The sequence below is a fragment of the Nerophis ophidion genome, linkage group LG23 (assembly GCF_033978795.1).
Source record: "Nerophis ophidion isolate RoL-2023_Sa linkage group LG23, RoL_Noph_v1.0, whole genome shotgun sequence".
NCBI lineage: Eukaryota > Metazoa > Chordata > Actinopteri > Syngnathiformes > Syngnathidae > Nerophis > Nerophis ophidion.
In genome coordinates, this window is record NC_084633.1 from 3,221,726 (window position 1) to 3,238,425 (window position 16,700).

General features: G+C 39.9%; 1 protein-coding gene across 1 annotated transcript in view; it reads right to left on the minus strand.

Moving 5' to 3' along the window:
- Positions 1–2,130: 2,130 nt before the first annotated feature.
- LOC133541382 (neuronal pentraxin-2-like) overlaps positions 2,131–16,700 on the minus strand; it is a 39,136-nt gene continuing 24,566 nt past the window's right edge. Inside the window, exons 3-5 of the mRNA XM_061884770.1 lie at positions 15,392–15,624; positions 12,290–12,469; positions 2,131–10,525 (exon numbers count right to left, since the gene is read on the minus strand). Of these exons, the coding sequence (XP_061740754.1) occupies positions 10,295–10,525; positions 12,290–12,469; positions 15,392–15,624 (644 nt within the window). The 3' untranslated portion in view covers positions 2,131–10,294. The remainder of the gene's footprint in view (positions 10,526–12,289; positions 12,470–15,391; positions 15,625–16,700) is intronic.

The window sequence follows — 16,700 nt, forward strand, 5'->3', positions numbered from 1 at the left end:
TCCACTCACTCTGCCTTGCTAATAATAGTATATACCATGTGAAACATTACTAGGATTTCACAGCATTTAACAGTGTTTTTTCACCTTAAAATACTGAATTTAAAATTTACTTTTATAGCCTCTCATTTCACAAAAAATAATAGCAATTTATTGTTATTTACAAAACATTTTACTGTGAAAGTAATGCAATTATATGTTAGAAATTTGCTGTGAATTTACACATACATTTTTTTACCTACATTGTTAGCTGGTTCTTACTAGCCTTTATTTACGAGTTAAGATGCATAAAAAAAGGAAATATATATGTGTTCTTGTCTTAAGCCGTATTTTTCGGATTATAAGTCGCTCCGAAGTATACGTCGCACCTGCCGAAAATGCATAATAAAGAAGGGAAAAAACATATATACGTCGCACTGGAGTATGTCACATTTTTGGGGGAAATTTATTTGATAAAATACAACACCAAGAATAGACATTTGAAAGGCAATTTAAAATAAATAAAGAATAGTGAACAACAGGCTGAATAAGTGTACCTTATATGACGCATAAATAACCAAATAACTATAACATATAGAACATGCAATACGTTTACCAAACAATCTGTCACCCCTAATCAATAAATCCGATGAAATCTTCTTCCTCGATGTCGCTTCTAAACAACTCTGCCAACTCCAAAGGTGTGCGCCCTTTCCTCTTGTCGTTTTCTGTTGCATATTTCACTACGTCCGGCTTCTAATCTGCAGTACATGATTTCCTTTTCGGTGCCATTTTTGTTCAGCCCTTCTCAGTTTTTATAAGTTACCGCCAACGCTGTAATGTTCCATTTTAATAGCTACGGCAGTAGCATATAGCAGTTAGCATCCCATGACCCACAATGCACTTCTGCCATGACCCTCCCCCGCCAAATTCTTATTGGTTGACGTGTATGTGACGATTGCTGACGTGTGTGTGACGATTGCTGACATTTTCTTCGTCTCGTCCGCGAATGAGATAAATAATATCATTTAATATTTTACGGTAATGTGTTATTAATTTCACACATAAATCGCTCCGGAGTATATGTCGCACCCACGGCCAAACTATGAAAAAAACTACGATTTATAATCCGAAAAACACGGTACATAAGGATTGTGAATGATCGGTAAAATTCCCGCAAAATAATGCATTTCCCATTTAAATCATCTTTATAATTAAACACTGAGTGTGAGTATGCTCTTGACGAGGGATGTCTGATAATGGCTTTTATGCCGATATCCGATATTCCGATATTGTCCAACTCCTAATTACCGATACCTATATCAACCGATACCAATATATACAGCCGTGGAATTAACACATTATATTGCCTAATTTTGTTGTGATGCCCCGCTGGATACATTAAATAATGTAACAAAGTTTTCCAAAATAAATCAAATCAAGTTATGGAAAAAAATGCCAACATGGCGCTGCTATTAAAGTCACAAAGTGCCTTATTTTTTTTAACATTCTTCAAAACAGTAGCTTGGAATTTGGGACATGCTCTCCCTTAGAGAGCATGAGGAGGTAGAGGTGGGCAGGGTAGAGGTGAGGGGCATAGGGGGTGTATATTGTTGCATCCCGGAAGAGTTAGTGCTGCAAGGGGTTCTGGGTATTTGTTCTGTTGTGTTTATGTTGTGTTACGGTGCGGATGTTATCCCGAAATGTGTTTGTCATTCTTGCTGTTTGGTGTGGGTTCACACTGTGGCGCATATTTGTAACAGTGTTAAAGTTGTTTATACGGCCACCCTCAGTGTGACCTGTATGACTGTTGACCAAGTATGCTTTGCATTCACTTGTGTGTGTGAAAAGCCATTGATATTTTGTGACCGGGTCGGCACGCAAAGGCAGTGCCTTTAAGGTTTATTGGCACTCTGCACTTCTCCCTACGTCCATGTACACAGCGGCGTTTTAAAAAAGTCATACATTTTACTTTTTGAAACCGATACCGATAATTTTGCAACCGAGACCGATAATTTCCGATATTACATTTTAAAGCATTTATCGGCCGATATTGGCAGTCCGATATTATCGGACATCTCTACTCCTGACCCCGTGTGAGTGTACTGTAGAGAAGCGAAGAGCGTACATCAGAAATTTAACACACACATCACGTTCTAGTTGTGGAAAATCTGTAATTTAATTGTAATAAATGACAGTAAACATCAATACAACACAGACCAAGACATGTCAATCCAGTATTAATGGACAGAATAACAAGGGAATAGATTCCCAAATGACTTTAAAGGCTTATTTTTCAGTGCCACGTTTTAATGTCACCACACGATCAAAATGTTCCGACAAGATGTGACATAAATAAGCAGGCAAGGATTCTTATCAACATTGCACACTGGAAAGCAACCATGGACACGATATTAGGCACATGATGATTTGGCATTCATCTTTTATTTTCCTGTATCAAACCACTTAAACTATCTGCAGGGACGAAACATTGGCGCTAAACGTGAAGAGAATACATTGTCGTTTTTCCGACTGAACAATATGGAATTTGAAAGATGTCAACGTGGGTGCCGGATTCACACTGAAGTATATTTATATCTGCTGTTGACAGGCGCTGTTTTTGAAAAATTCTGTCACCTGTCATTGTGTACTTGAGGATGACATTTCACATGATTCTGGAAATATTTCAGACGCGACAAGCTCAGGCAGGAGATGAGAAGAAGCCGAGGGTTGTCGGTTTATCACAAATGTGGATTTCATTATGGAGAGTCTCCACGTGTTTTTGCATGCAAGCACTCCGTTATTTGTGTTGTTTTATTATACCCGTGTTGACATGATCCACAGACTATTTCCACTGAAAAATTAAAGATTAGGGCTTCCCTCAGTTTTAGTTAATGTTAAAGGTCCTGGGCACCCTATTGGGTCTCAGTCAATAAAGTGTTAAAAAGGGTAATATTATAATATCTCTTTTTTACTTTCAATATCTATGGTTCAACTTCAGATACATCCGTCGACATGAAGTTATAACTATTTTTTATGTGTCGTCAAAACCTTGATTTACTAGGAAAAACACAACATATATTTACTCATTGGAATATTTAATTGTGAAATAATTGGACCCTTAAATGGAAACACACTTTTATTTAATCGATTATTCACAATCAATATGTAAGACAAGAACTATACAGTATATTAAAGGCCTACTGAAACCCACTACTACCCACCACGCAGTCTGATAGTTTATATATCAATGATGAAATATTAACATTGCAACACATGCCAATACAGCCTTTTTAGTTTACTAAATTGCAATTTAAAATTTCCCGTGGAGTTTCTTGTTGAAAACGTCGGGGAATGATGACGTGTGCGTTTGACGTCTCGAGTTGGAGGGGACATAGCGCAGCACCACTAGCGGCTAAAAGTCGTCTCTTTTCATCGCGCAATTACACAGTATTCTGTACATCTATGTTGCTGAATCTTTTGCAATTTCTTCATTAATAATGGAGAAGTCAAAGTAAAAAGATGGAGGTGGGAACACACGGTGTTTCCTTGTTTAAAATTTCCAGAGGTGAAGCTTTACTATGGATCAGAGCGGTCAAGCAAACATGGATCCCGACTACTTGTTAACTGGCAGGTTTTGGTGAGAAAATTGTGGTAAAAAGTCGCCTCTTACCGGAAATCAGTGGAACTTCCGTCGTGCTGCTGCTGCCGTGACTAATTCCCTCAAAGACTGGCGTCAACACACCCGTGGACACACCCCTCCGACTATCAGGTACTATATAATCTCACTAAAACACTAGTAACACAATAGAAAGATAAGGGATTTCCCAGAATTATCCTAGTAAATGTGTCTAAAAACATCTGAATCGCTCACAATGCAATCACCTTTTTTTTTTAAACTTTATTTATTTTATTTTATTTTATTTTTTAGTCCTTCGCTATCAATATCCTCAGCCACGAATCTTTCATGCTCGTCAAATTAATGGGGGAATTGTCGTTTTCTCAGTCCGAATAGCTCTTTTTGTTGGAGGTTCCCATTATAAACAATTTGAGGATGTGAGGAGCCCTCACACGGGTGACGTCATCGACTGTGACTTCTGGTAAAGGCAAGGCTTTTTTATTGGCGACCAAAAGTCGATGTTCTCTACTAAATCCTTTCAGCGAAAATATGGCAATATCGCGAAATGATCAAGTATGACACATAGAATGGACCTGCTATCCCCGTTTAAATGAGAAAATCTCATTTCAGGAGGCCTTTAAATAAATGCGATCAAAGTCCACTTACAATGGAGTCTATGGGGGCAGCTCTATTCTGCCTATAAAACCCTTAAAATAACATCCAAACACCTCCATTAGGTTTTATGTACATGTGCGTATATGTAATTTAGTAACAGGCACATTTATATTAACATTTCATATTTACATATTTTGATCATTTTAAGCATGCGCATTAATTTAAAAAAACGCATCGCAACGTTCGCCTTGTTTTCAACTACATCACTGATCATTACTCACTGCAGACTTGAAACACATAGCTCGGTTGGTAGAGTGGCCGTGCCAGCAACTTGAGGGTTGCAGGTTCGATCCCCGCTTCCGCCATCCTAGTTACTGCCGTTGTGTCCTTGGGCAAGACACTTTACCCACCTGCTCCCAGTGCCACCCACACTGGTTTAAATGTAACTTAGATATTGGGTTTCACAATGTAAAGTGCTTTGAGTCACTAGAGAAAAAGCGCTATATAAATATAATTAACTAACTCAAAATCCTTGCAAATAAAAGGAGAGTGGGACCAAACTTCTTTTTGTGTCCCTTTAAATTCACTGTCAAAGTGTATTACATCCTCATCCTTCTGCTATCCAGGTGATAGGAATGATATATGATCTACAATAAATTTCCACGAGCAGTAAAGTAAGAATGCAGCTGACCAATTGATGATGTCAAAATTGGCACGCAAACTAGTGATCATGCCACCACTATACATGGTTTGTGAGCGCTAGCGCTTATAGTAACAATATCACTAATACTTGGTTAATATTCAAGTCAGGAAATGGAAATGGGATATTGTTGGCGCTTTTTGAATGGTTATTTATCACATTTTATGGACGAAATAGAGGACACCCCTTTTGGCTCCACTGTAAGCTGACTTATTTACCTTTAGAATAATTTTTTTTTTAAATAAATCCGTCATGTCTTTCATAATGATTGTGAACAATAGGCAAAATTAAAAAAAATGCAGTCTTTTAAATAGGTAAATAATTCACGACAACATTGATTTTGGTTCATTAGTATTTTTCGAACAATGACAGTTATAAAAAAAAAAAGGAAAAGTAAAAATAATCTCAGGCATCCAAAAAGCTACCACTGTGCTAAAAATAAGTCCATCCATCCATCCATCATCTTCCGCTTAACCGAGGTCGGGTCGCGGGGGCAGCAGCCTAAGCAGGGAAGCCCAGAGTTCCCTCTCCCCAGCCACTTCGTCTAGCTCTTCCCGGGGGATCCCGGCGCGTTCCCAGGCCAGCCGGGAGACATAGTCTTCCCAACGTGTCCTGGGTCTTCTCCGTGGCCGTTGGACGTGCCCTAAACACCTCCCTAGGGAGGCGTTCGGGTGGCATCCTGACCAGATGCCCGAGCCACCTCATCTGGCTCCTCTCGATGTGGAGGAGCAGCGGCTTTACTTTGAGTTCCTCCCGGATGGCAGAGCTTCTCACCCTATCTCTAAGGGAGAGCCCCGCCACCCGGCGGAGGAAACTCATTTCGGCCGCTTGTACCCGTGATCTTATCCTTTCGGTCATGACCCAAAGCTCATGACCATAGGTGAGGATGGGAACGTAGATCGACCGGTAAATTGAGAGCTTTGCCTTCCGGCTCAGCTCCTTCTTCACCACAACTGACCGGTACAACGTCCGCATTACTGAAGATGCTGCACCGATCCGCCTGTCGATCTCACGATCCACTCTTCCTCCACTCGTGAACAAGACTCCTAGGTACTTGAAAAATAAGTCATATATCAATAAATATTATTTTCTCTGGGTCAACTTCGGATGTATCCGTTGATTGTTTTTTTTACATTTTTTTTATCAATGACAGTTTAAAGTAAAAAACTACTTGCATGGCATCTTTGTGTTATTAGTGTCAATAATGCAACAACTTCTCCTTACATTACACCCGTTTGCTTTTTTTATTCCACTTTTTAAGTTTTTTTAATAGTATTTTTAAAATGTGTCGCGGGCCGTTAGAAAAATAGCTTTGGGCCGCACATTGGACACACAGTATCCTACCCTTCTTTTACTGTATGGCGCAACCTTTGCACGAGGCCTGATTCAGCTCTGAGGATATCTAATCTTTATGCTGCAATGACCCATATCCGCATTGGGCCACTCGAGAGCAAGATTCAGAATTGTGTCACTTGCACCACGTAAGCGCGTGACCTGGAATCGTCATTATGGTCGGTTTCTGTGACAATAAATACCACGGCCATTGTGGAGACTCAATGTTGTGTTCTGAAAGCCAAACGTATGGCAATATAAATTAGTGTTTGGTTCGATTTTCCAAATGTGCACAGAGGAAATATTAAAAAAAATATAATTTTATCATGTAAAGCAAATAATTCGTAAGACTACAGAGCTAGAATCCACTTATATGACGTAAGGTGATGTGGTAGGCACTGTGCTTATTTGTGTAGTTGATGATAAACATTGCACTGGCAAGACATTACACTTATGAATTCAACATGCAGGTCTCTCAGAATAACTCTTTCCCTTGCCTTTCATCATTGCATTCTTAATACCATCAGCTTCTTGGTACTCCTAGCCACTCCTTTTAACACGTTGCATCATCCCACCTTTAGTGTCAGCTGTCAGAGCCCTTAATTACCTTCACATAGCCCAGATGGATTCATTCTAGCAGTTACAGGAAATAAACGTCTTGCATTATTAGTCTAGACTGAACGGACATGACCACTTCAGGTCAGCTTGTAGTAATATCTGGCAAATGGCTGAGTTGTTAGTTAACAGTAAAACACAACAGGTTACATTTAGATTGCTGGTTTATAAATCCACACAAAATATTTTATTTTTATTAAGTGTCACGGCATTGACACACTCTTATCTTGTAAGCTATTATTGGAGTGCATTCTGGGCCTGATCTACTAAGTGCCGAATAGCATGGGCAAAGTAAAAAAAAAAAAAAAATGCAGGTGATCTACTAAGACTGCGTGCACAATTGATAGCAAGTGCAAAGGTCGTGCAGACATCCAGCCTGTGCTGTTTTGACATGTTGTGGAATATGCAGCACACAATTATAATGTATACCAGTGTTTCTTAACCATAGAGCCCATTGTTGGGCCACGGAAAATGATCTGTTTCTCAGCTGTGGTCCGTATGGGCTGCAGCGGTACCCAGTTGTAATACATTTTTTCACCACTTGTAGCAGTAATGACATCCATCCATCCATCCATTTTCTACCGCTTGTCCTTTACGAGGTCGCGGGGGGCGCTAGAGCCTATCTCAGCTGCACATGGGAAGAAGGCGGGCACATTCTGGACAAGTAGCCACCTCATAGCAGGGCCAGCAGTAATGACAATTTCAAACAAACAGTCAGGAGCGAAATTCATAAAGAAGTTCTCTGAGCGCAAATAATTATGACTTAAGTGATGAAGCTGTGTTTGAATGTGAGTGTGAATGTGGGCTGTCTATCTTTGTTGGCCCTACGATGAGGTGGCGACTTGTCCAGGGTGTACACCGCCTTCCGCCCACTTGTAGCTGAGATAGGCTCCAGCGACCCCAGGGGGAATAAGCGGTAGAAAATGGATGGATGGATGGTGATACAGCTGTATTTTTGTTTACTTAAATTTTATTGACTGTTTATTTAAGAAACATATGCATTATTCTTATCTATTTACATCAGGGATCCCCAAACTTTTTGACTGGGGGGCCGCATTAGGTTAAAACAATTTGGCCAGGGGTCTAGCTCTGTGTGTGTGTGTGTGTGTGTGTGTGTGTGTGTATATACATATATATATATATATATATATATATATATATATATATATATATATATATATATGTGTTGTACATCTGTGATAAGTGGGATCTAAAAAAGCGCGTTTTGGCAGGCACCGGTGTCGTGACGGTTCATCTGGAACGATTTAGTAGCAAAAAAATGTATATAGCACCAAGTTTTTTCATACAGAAGATATATTCCTATATCAATAATATATCACTTACATGAAAAAAAAAAAACACTATTAAAATGCAAGCAGACACCAAAACAAATCAATTAAATTAGTTTTAATCAACCTCTTAAGTCTTTTAGCAGCTACTAATTTATAAAATATAATTGCTGAATTGACTATATATCTAATTTTTATTACTTTTGACGGTCCAAATATGTTGATATGCACACGGATGGAAGATTATTTCTCTATCGTTTGTTTTAGTAATGTGATCAACTCCTTTTTTTGTTTTTGTTTTTTAAAGCCATTTGTGCCTAAGTTAGTGTACACACACTTTTTGACATGCTAGATATAACTGCAAAACAGGGCCGCAGAACAGTTTTAGTCTTGATAAATCACACAAATCAAGACTACATTTCCTGCAATTGGGTGCATTTCTTTACTATATTTTACATTTTAGATTTTCTTGGCTGTCCTTTTGACACTTATGTGTCCCATGTAATGTACCACATACATTTTTGTTTGTTTTAGTAGATAATTTACTAACATTTTCATCATTCAAAATGTAATGTAAAATTCTATAACATGCAGCAGAGAACTCAGAAAACGTTTCCCATTTGGCAACTCTATCTACCCTCGAATAACATACAGTCGCGATCAAAAGTTTACATACACTTGTAAAGAACATAATGTCATGGCTGTCTAGACTTCCCAATAATTTCTACATCTCTTATTTTTTGTGATCGAGTGATTGAAGCACTTACTTGTTGGTCACAAAAAACATTCATGAAGTTTTTTTTTTTTTAAATGAATTTATTTTGGGTCTACTGAAAATCACATAGATAAGACCTTCTGGAGGAAAGTTCTGAGGTCAGATGAAACAAAAATTGAGCTGTTTGGCCACAATACCCAACAATATTTTTGGAGGAGAAAAGGTGAGGCCTTTAATCCCAGGAACACCGTTCCCACCGTCAATCATGGTGGTGGTAGTCTTAAGTTCTGGGCCTGTTTTGCTGCCAGTGGAACTGGTGCTTTAAATGGGACAATGAAAAAGGAGGGTTACCTCCAAATTCTTCAGGAAACCTAAAATCATCAGCCCGGAGGTTGGGTCTTGGGCGCAGTTGGGTGTTCCAACAGGACAAGAAGTTGTTATCTTTGTCCATGTGATTTTCAGTAGACCCATAATAAATTAATTTAAAAAAAAAAACTTCATTAATGTTTTTTGTGACCAAAAAGTATGTGCTCCAATCACTCTATCACAAACAATAAGAGTTGTAGAAAGTATTGGAAACTCAATACAGCCATGACATTATGTTCTTTACAAGTGTATGTAAACTTTTGATCGGAACTCCGGTGTTGTGACCTTTGTTTACACCCGTCACGTCAAACATATACCTACTAATAAAGACTGTACAACTACAACTGGTACGGAACTAACAGTGATTGGATTGTAATCATCCGAATATGTTTAGCAGCAAAGTAGAAAGCCGTCAACGTTGTGGATTTAGAGAGGGAACGAAGGCAACAACCAGTAAGCTAGCTAGATCATGCTAACTATGCTAGCGAGCGAGCTTGTTTTGGCGCCCTGATTATCTCTCTGTCCTGCAACTCACTGTGTGATGTTAAGGCAAGAGAAACAGTGAGTACCTGCGGCTAAGGAGAGTATTCAACAAGTTTTATTTAGGTCGTATTTTTTTGATAATTTCATTTAAAAAACTCAGAACGGAAGTGATATTATGACGCGAAAATCGATGTTTAGAAACAAGGATTCTACACATCCGCTTATTCACGAGGACAAATGTTAAATGGATTGCGCTTTTCTACTGTGACCATTCAAGAGATGCAATCCTTGGACTTTGTGTATGCTATCAAGTTTGCACATGTTCTAATATACACTAGCTTTTAGTAGATCAGGCCCTATGTGGAGTAAAATATGACTACATACCAACATTATTGGGATTGGTTCTGGCAGTACTAGCTGCAAAGAGGAGCCTGTATTTTACTTCCTACTGGTCTAATGCCTTTGTCTCCCTATCCCTACTCATGCCACATAGACTAGGTTAACAAAGATGTGTCGTTCTCAAATTTTTTCGTGTGCAACTTTCCGTCTCCCCGCCCTCTCTTTTTCCTCAAACTCTCCATCTTTCACTTTGAACTCCGGCTGTGTTTACTACAAGGCTCCCCCGGGTACTTGGTGGCTCCGCCGTAAACCTCCATTCCGCGCTCCGTCCAAGGAACCACGCTGCCCTGGGTTACCATCCCACAGCGAGCCAAGCTGGCCACCTGGCCGGTTGATAGGACTCGGTCCCAGAGACCCATCTGGGACAACTCTCCGACCAAAGCTTGAGTTGAGTCAAAGCCTCCGCCAAGGGAATCCTGGAAAGTAAAGAGTGTATTTAGATGCAACAGTCAAGGGGGTTGATGCCTCTAAAAGACATGGACTGCAGCCACGAGCTCAGATCCCAACTATATTATACAGTAGGGAAGGTATTCATATGGATCTCACTGGAGAATAAGGTGTGTGTGTGGGGGGGGGGTTGATCATTTTGCAATGCAGTCTGCTGAAAATGATTGAAAGTGCCACTCTCCATACCAACTTGACGCTGTGGTCAAAATTGTAATTGCAAAAAACACCTTAGGACAGGGGTCCCAAACTTTTTGACTTGGGGACCGCATTGGGTTAAAATAATTTGGGCTGGGGGCCGTGCTATATATATATATATATATATATATATATAGAGAGAGAGATCTCCACCCATCCATTTTCATGTATATATATCTCCATCCATCCATCCATATATATACACACACACATATACAAGTGTGTATATTCCGAGCACGATGATGTCACGTTTTCGATGGGAAAATGCATTCATAGACAAAATAATTTGCTTGAGCGGCAAGAGTAACAAGCAGTAGAAAATGGATTAGAAAGGACAGATTTTAAAACCTTTTTATGTATTTTTTTAAATATTTTTTTAAATTGTTTTATCTTGGGACTTCCCGCGGCCCGGATTTTGGACGCTGGTGGGCTGGATCCGCACGCCATAGTTTTGGGACCCCTGCTTCAGGATATTCATCAATCAATCAAAGTTTATTTCTATAGACCTTAATCACAAGTGTCTCAAAGGGCTGCACAAGCCACATTGACATCCTCGGCTCAGATCCCACATCAGGGCAAGAAAAAACTCAACCCAAATGGGATACCAACCTTGGAGGGGACCGCAGATGTGTGTACCGGTGCAATGGACGTCGAGTGGCTCTAGTTCAGTGCTAGGCAAATTAAGGCCCGGGGGCCACATGCGGCCCGTTAAGCTTATCAATCTGGCCCGCCGGACATTCCCAAATAATTTTTTTAGATGTTTAAGATGGAAAGTGTATGTGCCATTATGATGTGCAGTCATGTTTTCTAATGACTGTAAGTCTTCAATTATACTAAGTATTTCAATGCTTGGAATCTGTGCTTATGAATGATATACCAGTTACTATGGTCATCTGATAAGTTACTATGGTCATCTAATTAGTTACTATGGTCATCTAATTAGTTACTATGGTCATCTAATTAGTTAATATGGTCATCTACGTCACAGCAGCTCAGACGAGGCATCAAGCAGTGTGGGTAGGAAGCGTTTCCAGATGCGGAAGGAGATTTTCACAACAAAGTTCTAAAGCTTAGTGATATATCAGATTGTAGGTGTGTTTATTTTGTACCCTTCGCGTTCATATTTCACTGTTTGTTGCATTTTTGTTGCGGTTCAGTTGATTGTAAAATATGTCGATCGAAAGGGGGTGTGACGTTCATATTTTATCAATATTCAGTGTTTCATCCTTCATAGAAAAATTTAAAATTCCATAACGTTTTTTAAGGCGGTCTGTCATAACGTTTTTGGCATTCAATCCAACATTATTGTGAGGTTTTGTGTTAGTGTTCATAAAAATAGATATACCGGCACATTTTTTTCCTCTAAATGTGGCCCCCAAGTCAAAATAAGTGCTCAGGTCTGATCTAGTTAATAGTGTGAATGGGGGCATGTGAATCCCTTTCCTACTGTACCCTTAATGATTACGTCTACAACAATGTTTTCCACCACGTATCTTCTGCTTCTATGTATTAAATCAGTCAGTGTGTCGTACATTTACCTGCTCCTGGCCCAGGATTAAAACTCCTCCTGGTCTAATGTCATGTCCAGCTGCCAGTCCATGGCCTTCTCCCCTCAGCTTCCCCCCTTGGTAGGCCTGCCAGTCTCCTCCTTTTTGACTCCAGGTCACACATATGTGCTGCCAGCTGCCTCTGGAAAGGTTCAGAGGTAACCGTGCCACCTAGCCACACAAAACAGCAAAGGTGTCATTTGGATTACATATTAGTTCTTTGTTTTAATACCGCCAGTGATGACGCTACCTTTAAAGGCCAGGCTTTTCCCCTGGGCATCTTCTAGGGATAATTGCTTCATTAAAACACATCTAAAGCCGCGTCTGCGCTACGTAAGCCCGCAAGACAGATAAAGGGAATCTCCTTGTCCACCTGATTAGTATTTAATTGGATATTGTGCAACGTTTTTTTGTGTTGGACAATTGTTAAAAAGTCAGGATGTGTTCTGTGTCTTTACGGACATTGAACTCTTCTGTTTGATGACAGATGTTTTTGTTTAAAAGATTGAACTTGCAGTATACAGAGATGCCATATTGATTACACAATGCATCATAGGGCTGTGAATCTTGTGGCTAGAGTGTCCGCCCTGAGATCGGTAGGTCATGAGTTCAAACTGTCACGCGGGGAACGCATTGTGGATGCACGATGTGTCACCCCAAGACGCAAATGGACCAGATCGGACAGGATGGCAGGTAGGAGCTTGGTTTAATACAAAAATAAAATAACACTGATACAAACAGACAAAAGAAAAGGCGTGTCGAACGCATGTAAGCTAAGATAAAACTTAGCATAGAGTCCAAAATGACGTGCCGAACGCACGAGAAGCTAAGGCGTAACTTAGCACAAGTATTTACAAAGTGGAGAAACCAACGTGAGTGTAGTATGAAGCAAACAACGGATCAAGAAAGAACTGAGGTAGAAGGCTGGCTTAAATACTAAGGCAGAAATCAAAACCCAGGTGCGTGTCAAAAGCAGAGCAGGTGGAACAAATGTGAAACCATGGTAACAGGGAATAAAACAAGGAAGTGCACAACTAGGGATCGGAAAAGTCCAAAAATAATCAGGATACACAAAAAGGACTCAAAAACCAAAACAATGAATGATCCGGGCGGCGGATCATAACACGAGTCAAACCAAAGACTATACAAAATGGAACCCATTACCTCCCTGCTTGGCACTCAGCATCATGGGTTGGAATTGGGGGTTAAATCACCAAATAATTCCCGGGCGCGGCCACCGCTGCTGCTCACTGCTCCCCTCACGTCCCAGGGAGTGGAACAAGGGGATGGGTCAAATGCAGAAGTCAATTTCACCACACCTAGTGTGTGTGTGAAAATTTTGGTACTTTAACTAACTTTTAACCATACGATTCGATTTGATTCAATTCTTGGGGGAAAGGATTCGATACATAATCGATTCTCCAGTCAAAATCTATATTTTTTCATTAGCCTTGGATGCCAGTTCTATAAGAAACTACACTCCTACATAAAATAGATTAACAGCTCTGATCAATTATATATTACTTAAAAGGAAACTGGTTTTGTTTACTAGAATTCTACCCAAACATTTAGTAAAGTCAAATACAAATAAGGCAACAAGAAACGAATCCAACACTTTTCTTTCCTAAAGTAAATCAGTACAGTAAATACGGGCATCTACAGATCGGAAAAAAAAAATTGATCAAAATCGATTTTTAAAAAAAAAATTTTAATCGATTGAAAATACACATAACACAACTGTGGTTGAGGTCAACCAGAGTTTACCAAAGGTGTTCCACATAAAATCAAATTAATAACTAGACGTATACAAGACACATCAAGGGTTACCATTGATTTATTGAAAACAGCCTGGTTTAAAAAGCCCTTGGCCATGGAAACCTACTCAGTGGCCTAGTGGGTAGAGTGTCCGCCCTGAAATTGATAGGTCGTGAGTTCAAACCCTGGCTGAGTCATACCAAAGACTATAAAAATGGGACCCATTAACTCCCTGCTTGGCACTCAGCATTAAGGTTTGTAATTGGGGGTTAAATCACCAAAAATGATTCCCAGGCACAGCCACCGCTGCTGCTCACTGCTCCCCTCACCTCCCAGCGGGGTGAACAAGGGTGATGGGTTAAAATGCAGAGAATAATTTCGCCACACCTAGTGTGTGTGTGACAATCATTGGTACTTTACTTTAACTTTAAATGTATTCAAATAAGAAACATGTTACTCTGACACTCAGTGACGCAATGTAAATCAACCTGACCCAAGGTTCGGGAAATGATCAAAAACCGTATTTGGTTTTGTTTATTTGCTGAAAATGCATATGTTAGTTTCCTATCCTTTCCTTATACAGCCTAAAATCTTTATTGCGAAATACAGTACATGCCAAAAGTTTGGACACACCTATTCCACACTCAATGCATTTTCTTTATTTTCATGACTATTTACATTGTATATTGTCACTGATGCCATCAAAACTATAAGTGAACACGTGGAGTTATGTACTTAACAAAAAAGGTTAAATAACTGAAAAAATGTTTTATATTCTAATTTCTTCAAAATAGCCGCCCATTGCTCTGATTATTGCTTTGCACACTATAGGCATTCTCTGGATGAGCTTCAAGCGCACCTGTGAATGTGTAGAATAAATATAGCATTTCTGTCAACGAATATTTGCTTAAGCCTGCGACACATTTTGATAGTAGGCCATTATAGCTAATATAGACACGTCATGTGTTGCCTTCATTATAAGACATATACGGCTGTTTCATATTTTCCGGCTCCAGACAGATTTGTTTTTGTATTTTTCAATCAATCAATCAATCAATCAATCAATGATTATTTATGTAGCCCTAAATCCCTAGTGTCTCAAAGGGCTGCACAAACCACAACACAAACCACAACGACATCCTCGGTCCATTTTTGGTCCAATAGGGCTTTTTCAACGTTGTGGGTTGCCGACCCCTTGTCTGGACTGTGTCATAAATATGCGTTATCGCGATATGACGATCTATCGTCGGCCACGTTTGTATAATTTATTTCTTATATTGTTTGTATGTCACAACCCCGATCCGCAGTAAGTAAAACCACTCTTGACAAATTGAGTACCTTGTCGTTGATGAGCAGCTCCATCGGCGTGTGCAGGCCTTGCAGCAGCGCCAGTTCGTTGAGTTGCTCAGGAACAGCGTAAGACAGCGGCGTCCCGATGCCTACTTCTGTCGGTCGAAGCCACAGGCAGATGCTGAGGGCCCCCAACTTTGGGACTGACTGTTTTACCACAGCATACATGTAGTTTGTACGCGATGGGAAGGACAGCCTGAAGCCCTCTGGGAAGGAATTAGCTGAAATATCCAGGGAATCACAAAAGAAACCACACATTAGAGAAAGTTGGCGGTTCTGTATGGATATATGAAAGAAGTAGTGGCAAAAAGGGATCAAATTGATTTTTTTGTAGCGTTTTATCTCGCTCCTTCTAAACCAGTGGTTCTTAACCTGGGTTCGATCGAACCCTAGGGGTTTGGTCAGTCGGCCTCAGGGGTTCGACGGAGCCTCCGTCCAAACCTGACTAAATAACAAGTTCAATGTTTTATTATTAGAATCAAATGACAGCAATCATTTCCATGAGATTATTTTCTAATATAAGTGTTTTGGCACACTTACAATGACAAAAAACAACAACATTGTTTTTCATGAGCTCTGTACAAGGTGGGGTTGGAAATAATTTGTACCGGTACCCCTTTCAGATATCGCATTTAGGTCCCACTAAAACAGGGGTGTCAAACTCAAATACAGAATGGGCCAAAATTTTAAACTGAACAAAGCCACGGGCCAAGGTTGAACAAATTAACCTTTAAATAGGGACCCAAACAAGTTTTGCAATGAATATTCAACAAGCAAGGCTTAAATAGGGCAGCACGGTGTGACAGGGGTTAGTGCATCTGCCTCACAATACGAAGGTCCTGAGTAATCCTGGGTTCAATCCCGAGCTCGGGATCTTGCTGTGTGGAGTTTGCATGTTCTCCCCATAACTGCGTGGTTTCTCTCCGGGTACTCGGGCTTCCTCCCATGGAACATGCAGAGCTTATATAACGTAATAGTGCAAAATCAACTTTAAAAAAACAAACGGAAAAACATCAGTGGTATATTAAATAAAATGTAATTAAAAAAATGAATGCCTCTTTTCTATTTGCAGCCTTCTGAGGTAAATATCAACATTAACTTTTTCCACAGGCTAATAAATTCCAAAATAAAATAAAAATTAGGTGGGCGGGGTTTGGTGGTAGCTGGGGGTGTATATTGTAGCTTTCCGGAAGAGTTAGTGCTGCAAGGGCTCCTGGGTATTTGTTCTGTTGTGTTTATGTTGTGTTATGGTGCGGGGGTTCTCCCAAAGTGTGTTTTGTCATTCTTGTTTGGTGTG